At 42.1% G+C, this 24907-nt stretch overlaps 1 protein-coding gene and 1 non-coding gene across 2 annotated transcripts in view; both read left to right on the forward strand.

Annotated features, from left to right (window-relative positions):
- The first annotated feature begins 18316 nt into the window (after positions 1 to 18316).
- The window catches only part of MBD2 (methyl-CpG binding domain protein 2), a 70740-nt gene continuing 64149 nt past the window's right edge, over positions 18317 to 24907 (forward strand). Inside the window, exon 1 of the mRNA XM_033177693.1 lies at positions 18317 to 19087. Within this exon, the coding sequence (XP_033033584.1) occupies positions 18546 to 19087 (542 nt within the window). The 5' untranslated portion in view covers positions 18317 to 18545. The remainder of the gene's footprint in view (positions 19088 to 24907) is intronic.
- LOC117064275 lies at positions 20709 to 20839 on the forward strand. Its single transcript, XR_004429348.1, has one exon. It is a non-coding gene; the product is annotated as a small nucleolar RNA SNORA30/SNORA37 family (small nucleolar RNA).

Genomic DNA, 24907 nt, shown 5'->3' on the forward strand with positions numbered 1-24907 from the left:
ATATAGTCAGCTCTTGGTGGTAGGAGAGTTATTATTCAGATGTATGGCTTAATCAGCCACCCAAGATGGGTTACCATATGTCACTGTAGGAGAACATGAATGTGATCCTAAGTGGGTTCAATAAACCCGTAGGTTAAAGAGGTGACATCAGTAGTCCTATTATCAGACTATGTGGATATGGTCAAATTATAAAATAGTGCTGTAAATTCCATCAAAGGAGGAATTGAATGTAATTATTACTTGATGAGGCTCCTGAATTTCTTAGATTCATTTACCAGCTGCAGGTCCAGGCATCCCAACACACTACTATCATTGCTCAAATTGTTTTGTGGCCTTCAAATGTGTTTCAAGCAACAGACCCTTTAGTCAAGAAAATCTCCAAAATCTCATTCAATACACCCACCTCAATCACCACCCCTGCTGTGCATAACAGAAGAATTTTATGACTATGTATTTATTTTGTTTACTTTTTAATCCTTATATAATCAATAAAAGTAATGTAACTAGAGAATAATGGCCACACGATTTCCCAAAGAGAATTTGTGGATGATGGTTGGTGATGTATCGACATCAGCATTCATTTCTATATCTTGTCTGTGTGAAATTCCAGATTCACACAGACAAGAAGTTCCAAATGGTGGTGTTTTTTTTTTTTTAACCAGTGCCAGTTGAAAACTGAGTATACTCTCCTTTTAAACTGATTCAGAAGCTTCAGAGGATGACAACAAATATTTGCCTCTAAATTGAATCACTAAGGATATCTAACAATTGATTTCATTCCTTGTAAAAAAAAAAAAAAAAAATTCAGGGCCAGGCGCGGTGGCTCATGCCTGTAATCCCAGCACTTTGGAAGACCGAGGTGGTTGGATCACCTGAGGTCGGGAGTTCAAGACCAGCCTGACCAACATGGAGAAATCCCGTCTCTATTAAAAATACAAATAAAATTTGCCGAGCGTGCTGGCGCATGCCTGTGATCCCAGCTACGCGAGAGGCTGAGGCAGGAGAAGCACTTGAACCTGGGAGGCGGAGGTTGCAGTGAGCCAAGATCATGCCATTGCACACCAGCCTGGGTGACAGCGAGACTCCGTCTCAGAAAAAAAAAAAAAAAAAATTCAGGCAAGAAATACAAAAATTTAAAATAAATGTCAGAATGATCTAATGTGAAAACATCACAATTCAATATACTGGACATTTACTTATTACTGATAATTCACAATGGTACCCACATGTTCTAAGAGTGTTTTTAGTTGTACAATTTTATGTGTTCAGACATGCAAAAACCTAAATTAAAATTGAGGAGAAAAAAAAAAAGCTAAGTCAGAACAATCAATAACCATTAAAGCAATACAAAAACTTTAAATATACTAATCCAGATGGCAGAAAAGTTGTAGTGGTCAGAATCTTAGGTGCGACCCTGAAGAGCTATAGATTTTGTATACTCCCCTGCCCTTTGAGTGTGAGCAGAACCTCTCAATAAATTTCCACCAATGCAATATGGCAAAAGTGATGGGCTGTCACTCCTGTGATTACGTTATGTCAGCTGGCAAAGGTAAAGAAATTTTGCAGATGAAATTAAGGTCCCCAGTTAGTTGGCTTTATGTTAATCAAAGGAAAATTATCCTTAGTGGGCCTGATTTAACCAGATGACCCCTTTCCACAAAGGGTATCGAGATGGAAGTCAGAGGCTCTCCTGCTGGTCTTGAAGAAACGAACCATCAAGAATTCTGCAGCCAGCTGGCCAGATGCAGTGGCTCACATCTGTAATCCCAGAACATTTGGAAGCCGAGGCAGGAGGAACGCTTGAGTGCAGGAATTTGAGACCAGCCTGGGCAACATAGTAAGACTCTAAGACTCTGTCTCTACAAAAAATACAGAAATTAGCCAGATGTGGTGGCTGTGCCTGTAGTCCCTGCTCCTCGGGAGGCTGAGGTGGAAGGATCTCCTGCGTCAGGGAGGTTGTGGCTGCACTACACTGTGATCGTGCTACTGTACTCCAGCCCCAGTAACAGAGTGAGATCCTGGCTCAAAAAAGGGGGTTCAGTAGCTGCAAGGAATGAACTGTGCTAACCACCACATGTCCTTGGAAGAGGGGTCTGAGCCTCAGATGAGAATGTAGCCCTTGTCAACACCTTCAACATACCACACCCAAGAGCATAATATTCAGAGATGAGACTGATGGCAATGGCAGGCCGTCCGGAGAGGCTGCTACCGTCATGCTGGCTGCAGCAGGGAGGCACGAGCAGTGGCAGCAGGGGTGGCTGTGAGAGCAGCAGTGGTGGCCGTGGGTGCTCTGTGCCCTGCATTTCCGATGCAGCCAAATGTGCCACCCCTACCTGGCACAGCTGGGCAGGACCTGCTGCCAGGTCTAGAGCCTCCACCGCGGCCTCAACCTCACTGCCCGCTGCATCCCAGGAGCCCACAAGCACCCAGCTGAGGGCGTAGCCGGGCTCACAGGCCCGGCCCTGGAAGCACTGGCTTCATTTGTGTGGGGATAGCCGGGGCCAACGCACTGCGGGCAAAACGTGGAGAGGAGGCACCGCCGGGGCTGCACGGGGTTCCACTGAGCCTGCTGGAGCCGGGCACAAGTGGAAGCCCCGCCCCTTCTGAGTTGGTGGGGCAGGAGCTCCTCAGGTGCAACTGCAGCCGCTCAAGCCTTCTGTGACCTGAGCGCCCCTGTTCTCTTGGAGCCAAGAGTTCCTCAGGCCCAAATGCAGCTACCCAAGCCACGGTTGCCACCCAGGTACCCCTGTGCTCTTGGGAGCCAAGAGCAGGCAGGAGCTCTACCCTCCCAGGCACAGCTGCAGCCACCCAAGCTGTGACTGCGGACCCAGAGGTCTCTGCACTCTTGGGGGCCCAGGAAGTCCCCGCTTCCCCTGCAGGCTTGGAAGTGCCTGCTCCCACTGTCTGGTTTCTCCCCACTGTTGACTCCCACTCCGATTGCCCAATCCAATCTTGAAGCAAAGTTGGGGCCGAACCCGAGTGCTGTTGCAGCCTGGTGGAGTGTGCACAGGCTTGGGGCTGTGCTGACACACCAGCCCCCTGCTATCTCAGACCCCTCTCCAGACTTTGGGTGTGGACAAAGAGGAGAGGGAGGCCAGGAGGGTGCTGAGGGCAGCCCAGCACTGGCCTGCAGGCGGCCTTGGCATGAACAGCCTGGGCATCATGAACAAGGGCAGGAGGCAGACAGCCTTCTGGATGGAAGGGGGTGGATCCCTGGTGAAGCCCCACCTTCAAGCCCATCGGGCCTGAAGCCTGGGGGCGAGGCTGCCCATCTCAGGGACCAGAGTGGGAATTTGTGGTGCATTCCCCTGGGCCTGCCCATGGCCACCCATAGACCAAATCAGCACACACTTCCTCCCCTCTGAGGCCCATACTCCCACCTCACTCAGCCAGACTTGAGGTGAGGATGGAGAGACATGAGGGCTACCCTCTCTGCTGAGAGCTGAGCACTCACGGGGAAGATCTGCCTAGCAGAGAGGAGCTACTTTGTATGCTGAAAGCTGAACACTCATCAGGACACCCTGGCTGTGGAGAGGAGCTACTCACTGTGGATCTCCGCGGAGCTGTTCCATTACTCAATAAAGCTCCTCTGTGTCTTGCTCATCCTCTACTTGTCTTCTTACCTCATTCTTCCTGGATGCAAGACAAGAACTCAGGACCTGCTGAATGGCAGGGCTAAAAGAGCTGTAACACAAACAGGGCTGAAACATGCCCCTTGTTCGCCACATTGAGGGTGACTAGAAGAGAGAAGCAGAGAAGAGCTGCAACCCTTCAGGGAACCCAGACCTAGAAGCTCCCCAAGCCAGGGCTGTGACACCCTCTTTAGGGATCTACGGTTCCTGGTGTCTCCAAGCTTTTGGGCACCACTGCATTCCCCAGTATCAGCTGTGGAAGCTGCTTATGGTACACTTGGTCTAGCTGCAGCATCGCAGGGAGCTGGTGCCTGTGCTGGGCCTGGAGCTGCCCGCCCCACTGCAGACAGCATGCCTGACTATACGCAGTAGCCAGATGCCACGCTTGCTCACAAACCCCTCATTGCTCCTTGCCTGGCTCACCCTTGGCAGACATGAGATCCAGGCCGGTAGTGGAAGCTTAGTGCAGCCTGCCAGGCTGAGTGGGCAGAACAAGCCCAGCAGGCCAGAGCAAAACTCAGGTAAAGGCACCACTGACCACAGAGTTTTCCAGCTGGCAAAGCAATGCCCCAAGGATCCCATGACAAGACCATTAGAGGACCCAGTTAAGCCATTTCCACACTCCTGACCCATGTAAATTGTGTAATAACAAATGTGTGTTGCTTTAAGCAGCTAAATTTGTGGTAATTTGTTATCTAGCAAAAGAAAACTAACACAGATGCTTTATTCCCAGGCAAATAAATACTGAGAACAGCTCAGGGCTGTCATTCAGTATTAACATTTCTTTAAGCTCAGAATTATAGCTGAGCATGATCTCTGAAATGCAGCTCAGTTAGAGAAAAATACAATATGAAGAGTCCTTCAATATTACACTAAGAACCTGAGGAAAACAAAAAACTGCTTGCTAAGCTCTGTGCAAAAATGAGTTAAGCCAGCAGCATAAAATGACCTCCAATAAATTAAAAGATGATATATGGCTGGACGCAGTGGTTCACGCCTATAATCCCAGCACTTTGGGAGGCAGAGGCAGGTGGATCACGAGGTCAGAAGATTGAGACCATCCTGGCTAACACGGTGAAACCCCATCTCCACTAAAAATACAAAAAAATTAGCCAGGCGTAGTGACACTTCACTGTAGTATCAGCTACTCAGAAGGCTGAAGCAGGAGAATCACTTGAACCTGGGAGGCAGAGATTGCAGTGAGCCAAGATCATGCCACTGTACTTCAGCCTGGGTGACAGAGCAAGACTCTGTCTCAAAAGAACAAAAACAAAAACAAAAAATATCATTGAGACAATTGTCAGAACTTGAATGTCATCTGAGGATCATAGTAATATATCAACTTTAATTTCTTTATTTTGATGGTTACATTGCCATTATTAAGGAGAAGAATGCCTTTATTTGTAAGAATTACAAATTAAAATATTTGGGGTTATAGAAGGTCATGTTAGCAATTTTATTTTAAAATAGTGAGGAAACAGATGTTCTTGCAATCTTTCCGGAAGTTTGAGATTGCTTTAAAATGGAAAGTATACAAAAAGCTAAAACTTGGACTTTAAAAAAATTATGCATTTGGGAAACCTCTCAAGTAATTCCCATGAAACACTGTTTTAAAAGTCTCTGTTTTGCCCTTTCTCCAGAAAAATAACACAATGTTTAATGAAACTATTTCTTATTTATATGGCAACCATATAATTTTTTATTCATTTTTAAAACTGTAAAATTTATCATTTTTTAATTTGTGGTTTCACTAATTACTTGTTTCCTTTGTGATAGATCATGATTTGGTTTTGAAAAGTTTGCAGAAGATATATGCTAAAATAAGAACAAATTTCTCTTTTTATATTTTCATGCATCTATTAATTCTCTATTTCTCTCTAAAATTAGTTTGATACCAGGCATAGTGGATCACGTCTGTAATCCCAGCACTTTGGGAGTCTGGGGCAACAGGATCGCTTAAGCCAGAAGTTTGCTATGGCAACACAGCAAAACTCCTGTCTCTACAAAGAATTTAAAATATAGAAATTAGCTGGGCATGGTGGCACATGCCTCTGGTCCCAGCTACTCTGGAGGCTGAGGCTGGGGGATTGCTTGAGCTCAAGAGTTTGAGGTTATGATGAGCTGTGATTGTGTCATTGCACTCCAGCCTGGGCAAGAAAGGGAGACCCTATCTCAAAAATAAATAAACAAAATAAAAAATAAAATTAGTTTGGAAGTTTTTCCTTATGCATCCTCATGTGCTATTTATTATCGAGGGCCAGTTAATTACAGTATTCTACAAATTGCAGTGGCTAACAATAAATCTAGTATAGATGTTAAAATGTTATTTTAGTGTACACTGCAAAGCAAGATACAATTGGAAAACCATTTCTTTCTGATCCTAAGTTTAGATGCTAAAAAAAATCAGTTTCTAATCCTAACTTTTAAAAAATTGCTACTAGATTCCAGGAAGTATCATCTTCCTATGTATTTATTCCAGACAAATGGCATGTTTAGAAACATTTGCAAACATTTCTGTTTGTATGTCTTTTAAAGAAAAAATATTTCTCATTAAATGTTTTGATATTGCTTTAATTTTTTTATTTACTTTTATCCTCATGAAACTCTTATATTAGAATTCCCTGATTAATAGATGAAGGAGATGAGTAAGGGGAAGGAATGAGGGCATAATTCTCACTCAAAGAGCAAGCTTTCCTCTCTGTCTCTCCTAAGACTGCTGCTCTAACATTCAGCTCTGTAGTCATTGAGCCTACAGGGACTCTGATTTTCTAGACACAACTCGCCTTCTTTAACAGGTATTTTTTTCTCCCTTCACCAAGCAATCAGACTTGCCAGTGAACACCAGGAACAGTTCAGAGCTATCATTCAGTGCTAAAAATGTATTTTAGCTCAGAATTACAGCCGAGAGCAATCTCTGAACCTCAGGTGACTTAAAGGAAAAATAGGAAGAGTCCTCCAATACTATATACTAGGAGCCTGAAGAAGATAGTAAGCTACATGCTGAAAATGTCGACTTAAGGAATAACGCCATCACAAACAACAGTGACTCAAATGTACATTACGTGCACACAGGGAATAATTAGTTAACGTACAAAAATTAAAATTGCATATAAACAAAGGTATAGTTGTACTTACCCACAATGTGTGATTGAAAGAGCCTAGGTTTTAAAACCAGATGGACTTAGGCTCAACTTCAAATTTATTATTTGTCATTTGGGTAAACAGCGATGGGTAATTTAATCTCTCAATGCCTTAGTTTTCTCATCTGTACACTGAAGATAATAATATCTACTTTGCATGATGTTGTGATGATTAAACATAATGCATGCATAGTGTCTAACACAGGGGCTGGCTACTCAGGAAAAAGAGATAATTAACCTTAATATCATGAGGTTGTAAGTAAGGGTACCAAAAGAAAATCACGTTGCAATTTTTAAAAATTGTCAAATTTTGTCCAAAATAATATAAGCACATGGTTCAAAAAGTTAAAGAACAGACGTATATAAAGGAAATATCCAGTATCTTGTTCAACATGTACAAACAGAAATGTTTGCAAATGTTTCTAAACATGCCATTTGTCTGGAATAAATACATAGGAAGATGATACTTCCTGGAATCTAGTAGCAATTTTTTAAAAGTTAGGATTAGAAACTGATTTTTTTTAGCATCTAAACTTAGGATCAGAAAGAAATGGTTTTCCAATTGTATGAGTTAAGAACAGGCTGTTGTGCTGAGGAATCCAGTGATGATATCATAATGTTAGTTCAAGGAAGTGAAGTTAGTAGCCTGCACGTTCTGCTATTTCTACGGGGCTGAAAATCATCTGTCCTCTGCTTATGGAAATAAGAGCAACACCAAAGTATTTATGAGTAAAAGGAATGTTAAAATTTGACATCCTGATTATTTCTTTTGTTTCTACAATCCGAATATCTGAGCGAGGGACATACAAAAAGTGCCATCTGCACAACCCAATTCCCCACCAGTTTAGCTGTAGCTTGGAAGAGTAAATAACACATACTCTAGTGTCGTATTTCTTTGGCAAATAAAATATATATTCTCACAATGGTCACAAAAGGCTCATTTAAAATAAGTATGTTCAGAGACTATCTCCTTATCTTAATTGTTTCATGATAAAACAAGTTTAGGCAAAAACTAGACCTGAATCAAATTATATTTCTTTTAAATCACATTACTGACTTTCTTTGTGCTACCCCTACCTTTACAATATATGTCCCAGTGAAATCTGTAAACGTGCTTTACTTTACTGAAATACTATGGCAATATCTTGTCCTTCTATCTTTTTGGACCATTTAGATTTTATAATCTGGTATTCTAAATTTAGTATTAATTCATCTAAATACTTTCCAAACTTCTCAGAAAAATACCAGCCCTTTAACATATGTATTTTTAAATTTTCTTTTAAAATTGTTGTGGGTATGTAGTAGATATATATTTATGGGGTAACATGATTTTGAAACAATACTTAAGGAAACAGTTTTTAGCACTCACAAATGATATTACCATTAAAAGGGAATGTCACCATTCTACTCTTGTTTTCAAACAGTGTTTGTTTGCTTGTTTGTTTTCCTTCTTCTTCTCTTCACACTCCTGGTCTCTTTTCCCAATCCCCTGAAGAGGTAGAGTGAATGGTGAATTTGGAAAGAACTGGATCTTGGTAGCTCAGCTCCTTCCTCTCTTTTCTTCCTGTTTTTGGCGTTTTCCTGCCTGCTTAGCATATTTGTTCTTGGTTATTCTTGGTCATGTTACAAAATGTAAGAGTAAAGGCCAGACCTCAAGAGGTGGACGGAGACACTGCCCACAGTCCCGTTATAGCAAGGTAGGTTAGGTCATTAAATTTTGGAATTCAGAGACAAGCCCATTCAGCTTTCACACATCCTCTAAGCGATACTTTCTCATGATGGAGTTATTCTGGATGTCATTTTTCTCATTCCTTTTCTTGTTTCTTTTTTTTTTTTTTTTGAGAGGGAGTCTCGCTCTGTCGCCCAGGCTGGAGTGCAGTGGCGTGATCTCGGCTCACTGCAAGCTCCACCTCCCGGGTTCACGCCATTCTCCTGCCTCAGCCTCCCGAATAGCTGGGACTACAGGTGCCTGCCACTACGCCCGGCTAAATTTTTTGTATTTTTAATAGAGACGGGGTTTCACCGTCGTAGCCAGGATGGTCTCGATCTCCTGACCTCGTGATCTGCCCGTCTGGGCCTCCCAAAGTGCTGGGATTACAAGCGTGAGCCACTGCGCCTGGCCTTCTTGTTTCTTAATTAGTTTCACTTCTCAGGAGGGACAGAGGGGTACCAGTTTTGGGGCCTCCTCAAGACCTCAAAAGTAGCCAATGGGGTGATCTGTCATCTGGAAAACTGCTATAGGGTTATCTATAGTATATATAGGATGATCTCGCCGATGCCGCATTGGCCATGTTGTCACTGGAAGGCAAGGGTGAGTTCCTGTAGCTAAAGCTGGTGAGTAGGTGACATTGACAAGGCAGAGCAGGTAGAAGGAGCAGACAAGGCACCTAAAGATGGAAGCTGGGAGAACAGATCATTTGAGGAACTATCCAAGAAAAAAGGTATACCAAAGAGAACTGGAAAGTAATAGAAGGAGAATCAGAAGGGTATGTCTCATAAACCAAGGAGAGAAAGAATTTCAAGATGGGTCACGAGAGACGCTTACATTTACTAATTTCTCAGAAATCTCATCACATAGGAAGAAAGAATTTGATGGTGAGACTGAAAATTAGAGAACTGTTTCTCAAAATAAAACAAGGATATATATTTCTTTTTCAAGGAAAAAATTACTGAGGACTCTATTCCACAGTGTTGAGTTAAATAATAATAAGAATTATTATTATTTTGAGACAGGGTCTCACTCTGTTGCCCAGGTTGGAGTTCAGTGGCACCATCTTAGGTCACTGCAGCCTTGACCTCCTGGGCTCAAGCAAGTCTCCTGCCTCAGCCTCCTGAGTAGGTGGGACAACAGGCAGGCACTACCATGCCTGGCTAATTTTTTTGTTTTGTTTATAGTAGTGACTAGGTCGCACTATGTTGCCCATGCTGGTCTTGAGTCTTGAATTCCCAAACTGAAGCAATCCTCCTGCCTCGGCCTCCCAAAGTGCTGTAATTACAGGCATGAACCACCACACCCAACCTGTGTTGTGTTATTGTTCTGATGTCACATAAATATGTGAAAGCATAAAACTCTTAGCCTCATTTAACTCATTTTAACCATGTGGCTCTTACATAATTATAAAAATTGAATAAATTTATAAGTAAAATACAAGTAAAATTATTAAACAGTAGTCAAGTCAAATCACTATTATAGATTATTATTTTCCCAGAAACTAAATTATTGATCCCAAAGTGATGACACAGATTGACACTAGTCAGATAGTTTGGGTTTTGGCCGATAGGTGCCACTTTGTTCTTCAGGTGACTAACTTTTCCCACCACTTTTCTCTGATGAAATGATTACGAAACTTTCATTCAACGTGCCCTGAAGTTACTTGGTCTTCATATGCACAAACGCATTATTTGCATATTATGTTGGCATCTGTTCCTTTATCATTAGTCAATGTCATTCAAAGTAGCATTGTTTATTACCAACTAGATCAAGCTGGGGCAGTGAAATAAGGAAACATGACTCAGATACCAGATTGTTATGCAGACAGTCCATTGTATGCTTATGTTGGGGCTTAAAAGACAATAAAAATGTTATTATTGAAATGAAAATTTTATGCTAAAATTTTGTGGTAGGGAATTGGCAAACTGAGTCCATCTGTGGATCTCAGTTGGAGAAATGCTGATCAAGGGTCTCCTTCCCCATATCTGTTACTCTATTCAGAAAAGACGACAGTTGCTATGAAATGATCAAGTTCAAAGATAATTTACTGGGCCATACCTTCTGGAGCTGGAGCTTGCATTGTGCCTAGCAAGGGAATTAGAGCCCAAGCAGAGGTGGCCCCTTGGAATACCTTTCTTTCCACCAGGGTGTGAAAGAGAGACCTCTCCTGGACTGCTGCTACTAGGGGAAAGCCTACTAACAACTTTCCCCTGTTCTCTCTCTTTATATTTCTCTCTGGCTTCTTCCTGTACTCTTTGCAATCTCTTACACCGAGGTCTCAAGCTTAGGAGCTGCCTGAATTTTAGCAAGATTTAAACAATCCATTAAAAGAAGAAATTTTATTTCAGCAAAAAATGCTTTCTGCTGCAGGTATCCAAAAACTAAACAGTGATTTAATCAAACATGGTCTTACTCATATAACAAAAAGTCTGGAGATAAACAGTTGCAAGACAGTTCAGCTGCTCAACAATGTCATTCAGCTCTCCATTTTCTGGCTCTGCTATTGTTAGGATGCTGGCCTTTTATCTTAATGTTCTTTGCTTCATAGTTGCAAGACAGCTGTCACAGCTTCAAAAATCCTGCCCATGTTCCAGCAGGAACAAAGGCAAAAGGCGAGTGCCAATCATATCTTTTTTATCTTATTTATTTATTTATTTTTGAGATGGACTTTCGCTCCTGTTGCCTAGGCTGGAGTGCAATGGCACAATCTCGGCTCACTGCAACCTCCACCTCCTGAGTTCAAGCAATTCTCCTGCCTCAGCCTGTTGAGCTGCTGGGACTACAGGCGCCCATCATTGTGCTTGGCTAATTTTTTGTATTTTTAGTAGATATGGGGTTTCACCATGTGGGCCAGGCTCCTGATCTCAGGTGATCCACCCACTTTGACCTCCCAAAATGCTGGGATTACAGGCCTGAGCCAGTGTGCCCAGTGTCTCTCTTTTTTTTTTTAAGATAAAGAAGTAAACAGTTTCCCACAGTCACTCTTGCTTCTCTCCTATTCTTGCCTAAGCGAGATTGGGAGAGTATTTATACTTTCTAGTTTCTATAGAGAAGGTGGGCAAGGGAAACTCAAATCGCTAATGGGTGTTTGATTTTGCCAACCAGTGTGTCTGCCACAGATGGTGACAGAGAAAGTTGCTGGGTCACTGTTGTTCCAATCCCCCACTCCAGAGGACAGACTTCCAAGCTATGTAGAAGGATATGTGGCAATAATAACAGCTGCCTGGAGAGAAGCAATTGTGTACAATTGTATATAATTGTGATTAACTTTTTGGGGAGTCTTGAGGTATGTAACGACTTGGAATACAAAGTCTGAAAGTGTTTCAGAACAAGATCACTGGGCCAAATCATGAGTCCTCTATCAGGTTTTTAAACTATTCTGAAAAGTACTACAGATTACAGCCCATTAGAAATGAGCAAAGCCTCATTGTTCAGTTCCCACCTATGAGTGAGAACATGCGGTGTTTGGTTTTCTCTTCTTGTGATAGTTTGCTAAGAAATGAGATCACTGGGACTCGGGAAGGGGGACATCACACACTGGGGCCTATCATGGGGAGGGGGGAGGGATTGCATTGGGGAGTTATACATGATATAAATGATGAATAGATGGGTGCTGACGAGTTGATGGGTGCAGCACACCAACATGGCACAAATATACATATGTAACAAACTTGCACGTTATGCACATGTACCCTAGAACTTAAAGTATAATAAAAAAAAAAAAAAAAGAAATGAGCAAAGCCATAAAGAAAATACCCTGATAACTTTGTAGATGGTTCCAAAGACACATGTGAGTATATGTAACTTAGACTATTAGGAGGAGTCAAATTATTTGAAGTCAAATGAGCAGAAACATGAATGCAGATAAATATTTCAATTCAGAAATAGTTTTTAGAAGTAGTCATTTTGTGATTATCTTTTATGATATATATTCTCCAATATTTTTGAGGAGCTAAACAGTTCAAGTTAAAGTTGATGTAGAAGAGACTAAAGAAAACATTATAACTTTTATAATCAAACATATTTGTAAAATGAATTTAAGCCTCATTTTTAATTACTATAAAGTTAAATTCTGGTTATCTACCCAAAGTTAAATAAATTATTAGAAATCATTATATCCAAAATATATCCATACTCATATGTTTATTGCAGCACTATTCACAATAGCAAAGATATGGAATCAATGTAAGTGTCCATCAACAGATGTTTGGATGAAGAAAATGTGGCATATATATACAATGGAATACTATTCAGCCATAAATAAGAATGAAATCATGTCTTTTGCAGCAACATGGATGGAACTGGATGTCATTATCTTAAGCAAAACAAGCCAGACACAGAAAGTCAAATATCACTGTTCTCACTTATAAGTGGGAGTTAACTATTGCGTACATGTGGACATAGAGTGTGGAATAATAGACAATGGGGATTTGGAAGAGTGATGGGTGGGGGAGGGTGGTTGCTGACAAATTACTTAATGGGTACAATGTGTATCAAATGGTTGATGGATACCTTAAAAGCCCTGACTATCACTACACAATCAATGCATGTAACAAAATTGCATTTGTACCCCACATTTATACAAAAAAAGTCAAATTTATTGTTAAATATCTCTTAGGCATGGAAACCTTTTCAATTTTTCAAAGATTGGACAAGCTGTGAATTTCTTTTTTATATAATCCATGTGATTATACTTTCATTGAGAAGTAAATATGCTGCTCATTATTTTAAGACTATATAATTTTTACAAAAGGGTAACCTGAGGTCAGGAGTTTGAGACCAGTCTGGACAACATAGTGAATCTCTGTCTCTACTAAAAATACAAAAATTGGCCAAGCATGATGGCAGGTGCCTGTAATCCCAGTTCCTCAGGAGCCTGAGGCAGGAGAATCTCTTGAACTCGGGAGGTGGAGGTTGCTGTGAGCTGAGATCGCACCACTGCACTCCAGCCTGGGTGACAAGAGCGAAACTCTGACTCAAAAAAAAAAAAAAAAAGTATTAATTCAATGTATTCATCAGCTATCTAATGAACCCTTCCCATGTGCCCGGCAAGTCCAGTAATAGGCACGGAGAATGCAATGGTGAATATGAAAAGTGCCTTATGGGCTGGTGGGGGACAAAAGACAATTAAAAAACTAATTCAATGAAGTACAATAAATGGATGAGGATACTAGTGTGGTGCAGAGTATACAACCTGGAGGGCACTGAATCAGCAGTGGAATTTCTGGGGAGGTTAGAAAAGGCAACTTGGATGAAGTAATGTCTAAGGTGAAACCTAAGAGATAAGTAGAAATTAGCCAAATGGAAGGTTGGGGTGAGAGTGTGGCTAGAAACAGACAATCTCTTTCCAATTTGAAGTAGCAGCAAGCAGGAGAGTGAAGAGGCCGTTGAAGGTGGGACAGGCAGTGAAAGCAGATAAACCTCTAAACTTGGAGTCAGGAGACTGGAGTTCTAGTCTTTGCCTTGCCTCTTGTGAGGTATGCATGAAGACTTGGGAAAGCCATTTTAGGTACAAAGTCTCTTTTGGTGAGATGTATTTTCTGATTTACTCAGTGACTACTCCTCCCTCACTTGTAAACTGAGTAGTCAGCTCTCATTTCTGATGTATCACATGTCCTAGCATTCTGGTGTTTTGCAGCCAGAATTAAAGTTAAAAACCACTGTTCAGCATATTAAGTGGTATCTGAGGGCTCTAAAACCTAAAGATCATTTTCTTTCTACTGGTTGCACTGTTTTGTTTTCCGTCCTTTTGTTGGGGGGGGAGGGAGTTAAATAAAATAAGCATGTCTCCATCCTTTATTCCTAAACATTTACTTATGACAAATGTAATAACTGACAGAAATTTTAAAAATATCAGACACTTCTTAAATGTTTTCCCTTGGTTCAAAATTTACCCCTTCTTGTTTTCTCTTTCTTTTAAGATAATTAACTTTTCTTGTTTTAGTTTGAACTATACAGTGCAAGATTCCTCTGTAGTCTTTCCAAGTGGAAGGTTATAAAACACAAAAAAACAAACAAAAAGAAACTTTATTTATACTATGCCAGGTGAGGTGTCAGAGCCCTGGCATCGGAAAGTGGTTGGCTCATGGGTCATAGGGTTGTAAGAAGAATTTACAGAAGACAGCACAGGTTCGAAAAAGCAAGTTTTATTAGAAAGAAAGAACAATGCAGCAGATGAGTACAGCAGGGCGCCTCAGCAAAAGAGGAATGAGTGGATTTTCCTTAGGGATATTTATGGACCTTAAAGCAGGAGCTTAAAGGGAATTTGGGCCATATTAACCACGTAGGTCATGATAAATGATTACATTTTTAGACATTTTGGTGTCTTAATGTCAACAAAGGTTGCACTAAGTTTTGACATGCATGCATGGGAGACGTGTAGAAATTTTAGTTACTTACAAGTTTTTGGGAAAGAAGCCTGGACCCAGACGCCAGCTTTAGATAATAGGTGAGCCTAATTGCTTCTAAATTCCTCACATAAGGAGTTTTGCCTCTGGACCGCCTGCTTGATGGCTACTAAGTGATCTCTGCCCTCTTCATACTACAAGCTCTTGCACTTGAAAGTGTCATTTGGCCTCGTGACATGTTGTGCCTGGGAATTAGGTGAGAACAGTAGTTGGGCCAAACTAGTGAATCATAAAACCTGTTAATTAGTGCTGGAAAATGTTTTTTTCCCCTCACTATGCCCTTACTCCTATGTAATGTCTTGATAAATTCTGACCTTACTGTTTGGCGTCTAAGAGAAAAAAATCCTAAAGTCCCTGTTACTCCTTCATGCAAAAATGTTCATTGAAAAAAGTAAGGTTTTCCAGTATTTGAAACGTTTTTCTAGCTGGGTGCGGTGGCTCACTCCCATAATCCTAGGGCTTTGGGAAGTGGGGCGGGGGGATTGCTTGAGCCCAGGAGTTTGAGATCCGCCTGGGCAATAAGGGGAGACTCCCATCTCTACCAAAAAAGAAAAAAAAAAAAAAGTCCTAATTAGCTGGGTGTAGTGGCATGTACCTGTGGTACCAGTTACACACAGGAGGCCAAAACAACAACAACAATAACAACAACAACAACAAAAAACCCAGTAAACCAATCAACCAAACAAAAACCCAAAAAACAAAGACCAAACGAAACAAAAAAACAAACAAAAAACCCCTGCTTTTATTGGGTATTTTATCACACTCAAAGATTTAAATGCAGGTTATATATTTGACAGAATATATAGTTCTCAAAATCAGTCTCACCTCCTAATATTCTTCGAAGTTTCATTACCTGAATGTGTTCTAATTTTCAAAATAAAAATCCAGATTAACACCTTTCTTTAAAACAACTTTTTCTTTAATGGCTTAACTTCACCCAGTTTTACCTGCTACACAATAAAGGGAAAAATCAAAGAATGAATAGTCTTCTAGGGGTGACAGTTGGTGTTTTAGCACCTGCCTTTATACCTGGGAGGCAGAGATCACAGGTGGTTACATCTCTGTTTGTTCATTTAGTGGACCAGATCCTGTCTTGCTTTTGTCTTTCACTTTTTCCAAAAGGTAAGTTAGCAAGCCTTCTCCATTGTAAGAGAGACCAAATTGAAAATTTGGTCACAACTTTACTACCTAAGAAAAACAACGTTGCTATGCTTCCTGGAGGAGTGATAGAAAATGCATTTTCCTAGAATTAGAAAAGGTTTATTATTTGTCCAGTATTTTAAGAGAAACAAAGGGGTCTCTCTCTCAGGTATTTAGCGTCTATTATTAACAGTTTTCGATCTCAATCTAGTCCCTTTTGGAATTTATTGTTGCCCTAATTGGAGTATTTTTTTTTTTTCTTTTAGTGGGAGAATAAATAAGAGCATTTATTTTTATCTGTTTTTTGTTTTTGTTTTTTTTTTTTACTTTGCTCTATGGTATCACAGTAGAAAAGTTCAAGTGTAAACAAAACACTTTTGATATGTCTAAATGAGGTTTTTCTTAACAGAGGGAATATTAAGCTATATCTTCTGGGATTTAGCAAATGGAATCTGGTAGTAGAAGTCAAAATAATGACCCGAAAATCCTGTGATTTATTTCTTTAAGAATGCTTTTGTATCCAATATATCATTTGATCTACAGCCTTATTTGCACATCATGAAAAGGTAGAATTTTCCAAAAGTATACCTGTTTCCATCTGTTGTCTCAACCACCTGTCTCAATTACCGTTTCTACTGAGATTTTTTGTTCATGTTTACCCTTTATTTTCAATTATGTGCGAAAATCAGAGTACTCTCTTATGTCATACAAACTTTAATATCATTTTTTTCCTTTATTCCTTCAGTGGAACCTTAAGTATTGGCATTCCTCAAGATTCAGTTCTTTATCCTCTTTCCTTTTATTATTAACCATGCAAGCCCTTCCTTGGAGATCTTACTTACTTGCAGGGTCTCCTTCAATTGAGACTTTCACAAATGACTTTTTTTTTCTTGAGACGCAGTCTTGTTCGGTTCCCAGGCTGGAGTGCAGTGGCGCGATCTCGGCTCACTGAAACTTCCGCCTCCCGTGTTCAAGCAATTCTCTTGCCTCAGCCTCCCAAGTAGCTGGGATTACAGGCGCACGCCACCACGCCCAACTAATTTTTGTATTTTAATAGAGACGGGGTTTCACCACGTTGGTCAGGATGGTCTCTATCTCCAGACCTCGCGATCCGCCGGCCTCGGCCTCCCAAAGTGCTGGGATTACAGAAGTGAGCTACCGCGCCTGGCCACAAACGACTTCTATGTGAATGTCTCCAGTACTGATCTCTCTCCTCAGAACTTACTTGATGAATTTTTAGATTCACATTTCTAAATTTCTTGTAGGAAGCCATAAATTAGTGTCTTTCAACTAAAGGACATTAAAAGAAGACTAGGGTCAGGTTTAGAGACAGACAAGTTCGTGTGTATGAGTTAATGTTTGCATATACTGCAAAGATAAACCAAATTAATTTTAGATTTTCGTTTCTTTATATTAATCAACTTTTTCTATACGTTAAACTTGGTCCTCGTTTTTAGGTCATATAAGTACAGAAACCCAAGATAGCTTATCATCAGGCTGATAACATGTGCTTTACATTTTTCAGTCTTCCAAACATTTCATAATATGTTATCTTGAATTCCAATAGCACAGTTGTATAAATGTTCAACAACTTATAGAAAATATGCATTTCTAAAATTCAAATCAGTTTCCTTAATCGATTTGTCATTATGCTTTAAAATCATTCGTGGATGATGAGTTGGATGACCGAAAAGAATCCCACACAGTTTCCGAAAGGCTTGTGACAGTAGATTAGGCTGGACTTTCAACATAAGGGAATATTTATCAAATAAAAGGCCATTGATTTTTGTATTAGACAAAGACATCTGGAAATTGCTAGATGGATTTAGGGATTCTAGTCACTCTAAGAAGAATATAGAGGTAAGCCACATCTGACTCATGGGCATATTCCAAGTTATCATTTCCTTTCCTACATCCTTACAAGGTTCCAGGAGAATCTGTCAATGGCTCTGAAGCCAGGCTCAGGAGGTGCACTGGTATTCCGCGAATGGGACACTTTGCTTCATTCCTTCAGTATAAGCTCCCCTGCAAGCTTTGTGCAGAGAGGCGGGAAAAGGGGCTATCATCCCCTTAAATGAATAGCCGAGTTAGTGAGTATATAAGATCTATTTTGCTTGTTATTCATTAATGGGGAAGCAAACATAGGTAAAATCACATAATGGTGGAGATTACCCCGTATGAAACAAACTGACCACAGTCACTATGACACCTCCAGCTGGTGACTAGCCTGACCAACCTTCCCGGCTCCGCGCGCCCAGTGGGGGCCCGGGCCGGAAAAGCGCGGCAGGGGGCGTGGCCCCGAGGAGGTGGAGACAAGATGGCCGCCCAGAGCGCTTGGAGGACCTAAGAGGCGGTGGCCGGGGCCACGCCCCGGGCAGGAGGGCCGCTCTGTGCGCTCCCGCTCTATGATGCTTGCGCGCGTTCCCCGCGCGCCGCGCTGCGGGCGGGGCGGGTCTCCGGGATTCCAAGGGCTCGGTTACGGAAGAAGCGCAGCGCCGGCTGGGGAGGGGGCTGGATGCGCGCGCACCCGGGGGGAGGCCGCTGCTGCCCGGAGCAGGAGGAGGGGGAGAGCGCGGCGGGCGGCAGCGGCGCTGGCGGCGACTCCGCCATAGAGCAGGGGGGCCAGGGCAGCGCGCTCGCCCCGTCCCCGGTGAGCGGCGTGCGCAGGGAAGGCGCTCGGGGCGGCGGCCGTGGCCGGGGGCGGTGGAAGCAGGCGGGCCGGGGCGGCGGCGTCTGTGGCCGTGGCCGGGGCCGGGGCCGTGGCCGGGGACGGGGACGGGGCCGGGGCCGGGGCCGCGGCCGTCCCCCGAGTGGCGGCAGCGGCCTTGGCGGCGACGGCGGCGGCTGCGGCGGCGGCGGCAGCGGTGGCGGCGGCGCCCCCCGGCGGGAGCCGGTCCCTTTCCCGTCGGGGAGCGCGGGGCCGGGGCCCAGGGGACCCCGGGCCACGGAGAGCGGGAAGAGGATGGACTGCCCGGCCCTCCCCCCCGGATGGAAGAAGGAGGAAGTGATCCGAAAATCTGGGCTAAGTGCTGGCAAGAGCGATGTCTACTACTTCAGGTACCTCCCTATGGGGGAGGGGGTGGCGGGATCAGGGGTCAAGAGCGGGCCTGGACAGGGTATGCCAGGATGAGAGCTGGGGCCCTGGGGGCATGTGGCAAGGACAAGCTGGTTTGGTGGTGGAAGGTGGCGGAACTCTTCGGTGAGAGTTGACCCCAGTGCGGTGGGAGGCAGTGTCAAAAGGTGAGGGCCCGCAGGAGTGTCCTATGTGGAAGGCGTCAGGGAATATGGTTGGCTGAAAGAGTTACCCTGGCAGGGATGGTTAGTCCACTGAAGGGTTAAAAGGAGGTGTAATTCATCGAAACTATAAAACCCAGTCACTGTTGGCTCCTGTCCCAGCCTGTCCCAGATTCATCATCACAAGTGTTTAATCATGCACATGTGGAAGAATTAGCTATCTCCAGTAACAAGGTTTCATTTACTTCATCCAAGAAAGTTTTGTATAAAGCAGCTATTTGGAATGCCTGAAGTTGTTTTGGAACTTCCTTGGTGTTGCAGAATATACTCTTTTGAAACTGACACACTGTACTAAATTTTTAGATTCCTAGACCAAAATTTGCTCCCCAGGGAACATTTGTCAATGTCTGGAGACATTTTCGGTTCTCACACCTGGGGAGGGTGTGATACTGGCATCTAGTGGGTAGAGGCCAGAGATGCTGCTACATACTCGATAATACGAAGAAGCTCCCACAACAAAGAATGATCTGGCCCAAAATGTCACCTGTGCTGAGGTTGAGACATCCTGTTTTACATGATTCAAGGTTTTTCACCTTAATGTGATCTTGCACTGCCGTGGTCATGCCGCTCATGTCTTTAGTTTCTTTAGTTTGTGTGACCCAGTAAGCTCAAGAAAGTGCCTATGGCAGTTGACATCCGTGGACTTAATACACGTTTACTAAATTTTGTAATAAGCCATCCTATTGATAGAAGATAATATAAACTTGTATTCAGTAGTTTGGAGATACGTGTTTGTGGAGTGATTGAAGCATTTTTCAGGAAATGTATATGGCTATTGGAGACAATTGTCATTTAGCTATTGTAATAATGTTATGAAGGATTTCCTGTCCTCTACAAGAAGTTCTGGGAAAATGTGTCTGTACACATACCATGCTTATGAACTGAAAATACTTTTAACTAGATTGAAAAGGTTAAAGAAATGTACATACACATGTATACACACATACGCACACACAAGAATGTGATCACTGCTTGTGCAGCATGTAAATACGAACACATTCCTGATGGTTGCTATATATGGATGAGTAGTTGTAGTGAGTTCACTTCACCTCAGCTAAAAAACAAAATAAGAGTGATGTTTCATTAGAACTTAGTTTTCCACTTGATCTGGACCCTCATCTTGAAACCTCATATGATAAAATGGAGGACTTATTTTAAATATATGAAGGTGATATTCGCCTGTGGTCCCAGTTACTCACGGGACTGGGGCAAGAGAATCTCTTGAGTCCCCGAGTTCGAGGCTGCAGTAACCTATGATTGTGCCTGGGCGATAGAGTGAAACCCCATCTCTTTAAAGAAAAAAAAGAAAAAAGAAAAAATGTGATAGTCTTGGTTTATATTTCCTCATCATTAAATATTTGATTTAATGGTTAGAAAGTTATTGTGAGCACTTTCACAGGTCCTCCCTCAGGCTATGGGGCCAGGATTTGGTAGCTGGTGCTAAGAGAAAAAACCTTTGATGGCATCTTTGCCCTGGGACTGTACCAGTGGCAGCTGTCATTCAATGGGACAATTTCTTCTGATTAAAAAAAAAGTTATTGTGGTTAAAAAAAGATTAGTCCTCTCAAGTTCATTAGTTTCATTTAGTGCTGTTCATAATTGTCCATTTTCTAGTATTCTTTCACTAACAGAGCATTCTGTTTTCTTTCTAAGCAGGCAGTCTTCATAACCTTCTGTGAACTATGTGCTGATGTCTTGTAGGCAGTTATATTTGACAAGATTATTCTGTGTCTGTGATTGAACTCCTTCAGGAATAGATGACTAGTCTGTTCGCAGTAGACCATCTTAAACTTTGAATTTTACTCTCTATGGTAGTTCTCCTGGGATATGGTTTGTTTGGTTTTGGGATGATGTATTCAGACTAACTTTGGGTATTGCAAAGGTTTTTGTTTGTTGGTTTTTCTTGTAGTTGGAAGAGTTATTTCAAGAAGTCAGATTGTTGTAGTGCTCATTTGGATTTGTGGCCACTTAACATTTTCTTGAATGTGTTGTAAATTTTCTGATGTTAAATTTATTTTATTTTTTTTGAGATGGAGTCTCGCTCTATCGCCCAGGCAGGAGTGCAGTGGCGCGATCTTGGTTCATTGCAACCTCCACCTCTCGGGTTCAAGTGATTCTTCTGCGTCAGCCTCCCAAGTAGCTGGAACTACAGGTGCCTGCCACCATGCCTGGCTAATTTTTGTATTTTTAGTAGAGACAGGGTTTCACCGTATTGGCCAGGCTGGTGTCGAACTCCTGACCTTGTGATCCACCCACCTTGGCCTCCCAAAGTGCTGGGATTACAGGCGTGAGCCACCAGGCCTGGCCATTAAATTTTTAAATACAAATTTAATAAGTTGTTTTTTTTTTTTTTATTTGAGACGTAGTCTTGCTCTGTCACCCAGGCTGGAGTGCAGTGGTGTGATCTCGGCTCACTACAAACTCTGCTTCCCAGGTTTGCCATTCTCCTGCCTCAGCCTCCTGAGTAGGTGGGCGCCTGCCACCATGCCCGGCTAATTTTTTGTATTTTTTAGTAGAAACGGGGTTTCACCGTGTTAGCCGGGATGGTCTCCATCTCCTGACCTCGTGATCTGCCCGCCTGGGCCTCCCAAAGTGCTGGGATTACAGGCGTGAGCCATCAAGCCCCCCCCCCTCCCGATATGATCAATTTAAAATAAACTTTCTAAACAAATGCATCTTAAGGCAAGTCACAAGCCAGTATAGTGGTAGTTACTCTCTATGATTTGCCTTTTACTTATTTATGTAAAATGGAAAGGACACATTGAACAGATTTGTGCCAAACCTGTTTCATTCAGGGCCTAAAGGAGCATTGTCTGCTGTTTATTTACTGTCTACAGAGGTTCAGTTACTTTGCAGGATTGTTAAAACAACCAGTCTTGTTTTTCTTCTGAAAGGTTACATTCTGAGGCAGTAAGATACATGTATGTAGCATAATATGATGATTGTGATACAGTAATTTGACTGTAGCTTTCTGTGATGAATGATGGCAGTCACTTATTGTAAAGAAAGACAAATTATTTTTCAGCTTACAGTGTCACTGCTTTACATATTAGTGTCCCCATGTATACTCCACCCTTTAAAAATTCCATTAGTTCACCGAACACCGACTATCTGCTAAAAGTGGATTAAGAGTTAATTCTCCTGTTGGTAATGTGAACACCTGCACCCAGTTGTTCACACAGATTCTAATAATACTAACCCCTGAATTAGCCTGCCCCTGGGGAGATTAATTTAAACAAATCTGTGCCTGTTAATGTAGGGTGTGGCAGGCACTTATTAATTGGACTGAAATTAAGCTCATCGAGAAAGCCTCAAATTTTGGTAGTATGTTTTTTGGCTGCTTTTTTGAAACTGCCAAGTTCTAATAGGAAGGAGTGCCCTAGTTGCCAGTTAAGCAATATAATTATGCCTTCTGTCAGGATTACTGATAGTGTTGTGGCGGTTCATATATTATCATCCAGTTGTTTGTTTAAAAGGGTGTGGTTTGACTGGATCCATTGGTGTATTTTCTGAAAAAGTTTGTTGCCATCATTTGAAACCATTATTTGAACAGTAATTTTCTAACTTGTCTTCTTGACTCCTGTCATTTCTAGTTGCTTGCATTTTCTTCCTCACATAGTCTTTGTTTAGTAGCCCTCTCCTGCCCTTTTTAAAAAATCACGGCTAGGCTGGGCGCCGTGGCTCATGCCTGTAATCCCAGCACTTTGGGAGGCTGAGGCGGGTGGATCAAGAGGTCAGGAGATTGAGACCATTCTGGCTAACACGGTGAAACCCTGTCTCTACTAAAAATACAAAAAAATTAGCCAGGCGTGGTGGTGGACGCCTGTAGTCCCAGCTGCTCGGGAGGCTGAGGCAGGAGATAGGCGTGTTGTCCCAGCTACCTGGGAGGTGGAGCTTGCAGGGAGCCGAGATCACGCCACTGCACTGCAGCCTGGACGACAGAGTGAAGCACAGTCTCAAAAATGTGTGTGTGTGTGCGTGTGTGCACCATTTATTGCTAAAGACTAGTATGATGCTTCAAGAGCATGAGTTATCAATCACTGAGGTTCAACCATGCTCCTCCCCTCATTTTGGTTTGCCTTTAAAAACAAACAAACAAAAAACAAATGGACCCTCCATGTAGGCTCTGTAGAAAAGTGACTGAGTGGACCCAGGTAAGGAATGTGACCATTGTCACAGTTCTTACATATTTGAGTTAGTCTTCTTGGCTTTCAATAAAAAGCCTTTTCTGATATTGTCCTCTTTCTCATTATTCCTATGTAGTTAAACTTGGTGTCTCTTGTATAACTCTCATATTCATTTACTTAGAACTTGTGGTTTTCTCACATAGCTGTTTTTCCCCTCGACACAATGCTGAACACACAGGTGCTAAATAAGGATTTATCAATCGATATTCCACCTAAGATTTTGTAAAACAAGCCTTCAAATGACTTCGTAGTTTTTTTGCTTTATTTCTGTTCCTGTGGTGGTGTGTTGGGATAAAATTGGTTGAGATATTTTATTAATAAGGCTACACGTTTTGTAGTTTCTAGTTTTCATCATCAATGTGAGGGTACTGCAGAAAACCTTTCTCTGGGATTTTGAATATTAGAGATACAGTGAAAATGGTAAATAGGATGCTCAGTGCACAGACACAAGTGAGAAATTGGCATTTGAATTTCATCGACTGTGTAACATAGGGTAAAGTAGTGTAGGGTCTTCTGTGCCTTAATTCTATGTGTATTTGTGTTACAGCTCTCAGAATTTTGGCAGCTGTTAGTATTATTTTGCTAAATGCTTTACATGAATTGTCATTTTTTTTTTTTTTTTTGAGACGAAGTCTCACTTTGTTGCCTAGGCTGCAGTGCAATGGCGCAATCTCAGCTCACTGCAAGCTCTGCCTCCTGGATTCAAGTGATTCTCCTACCTCAGCCTCCTGAGTAGCTGGGATTACAGGTGCACACCACAACGCCCTGCTGATTTTGGTATTTTTAGTAGAGACGAGGTTTCACTATGTTGGTCAGGCTGGTCTTGAACCCCTGACCTTGTGATCCGCCCACCTCAGCCTCCCAAAGTGCTAGGATTACAGGCGTGAGCCACCGCGCCCGGCCTATCATATTGGATTCTTATAACCCTATGAAACATAGGTACAATTATCTCCATTTTACAGATGGGGAGTTAGCAAAGGGAAGTAGCATGCTTGGGGTTGTATAGCTGGTAAGTGCAAATTTACAATCCTGAAGCGGGTGGTTTAACCTCAGAACTCCTAACCACCATGCTCTGTTGCACGGCATAGAGATCCCTACTTGTATTCTCAAATATTACAACACCCCATGTCTAATCTACTTTATTGGGCTTAGTGTGCCATTAAAATAATGTGATTATTTTACTATTACACTTGTATCCTGAAGATGTCAAAGGGTAAATTTTAAATCCTATTTGATAGTGAAGCTATTGTACCAAAGGATAACTCTCCAGCTTTATATAATCCTGGAGGGGAAAAAAAAGTAATAAATCCACATAATTAAAGCAGTATTGTTCTGGGTAATAAAAGTGATCAATTTGTTCAAAAATATTCTCTCTTTGATAAATGTTCAACCTAGG

This window comes from Trachypithecus francoisi, unplaced genomic scaffold, assembly GCF_009764315.1.
Source record: "Trachypithecus francoisi isolate TF-2019V2 unplaced genomic scaffold, Tfra_2.0 Lachesis_group19, whole genome shotgun sequence".
NCBI lineage: Eukaryota > Metazoa > Chordata > Mammalia > Primates > Cercopithecidae > Trachypithecus > Trachypithecus francoisi.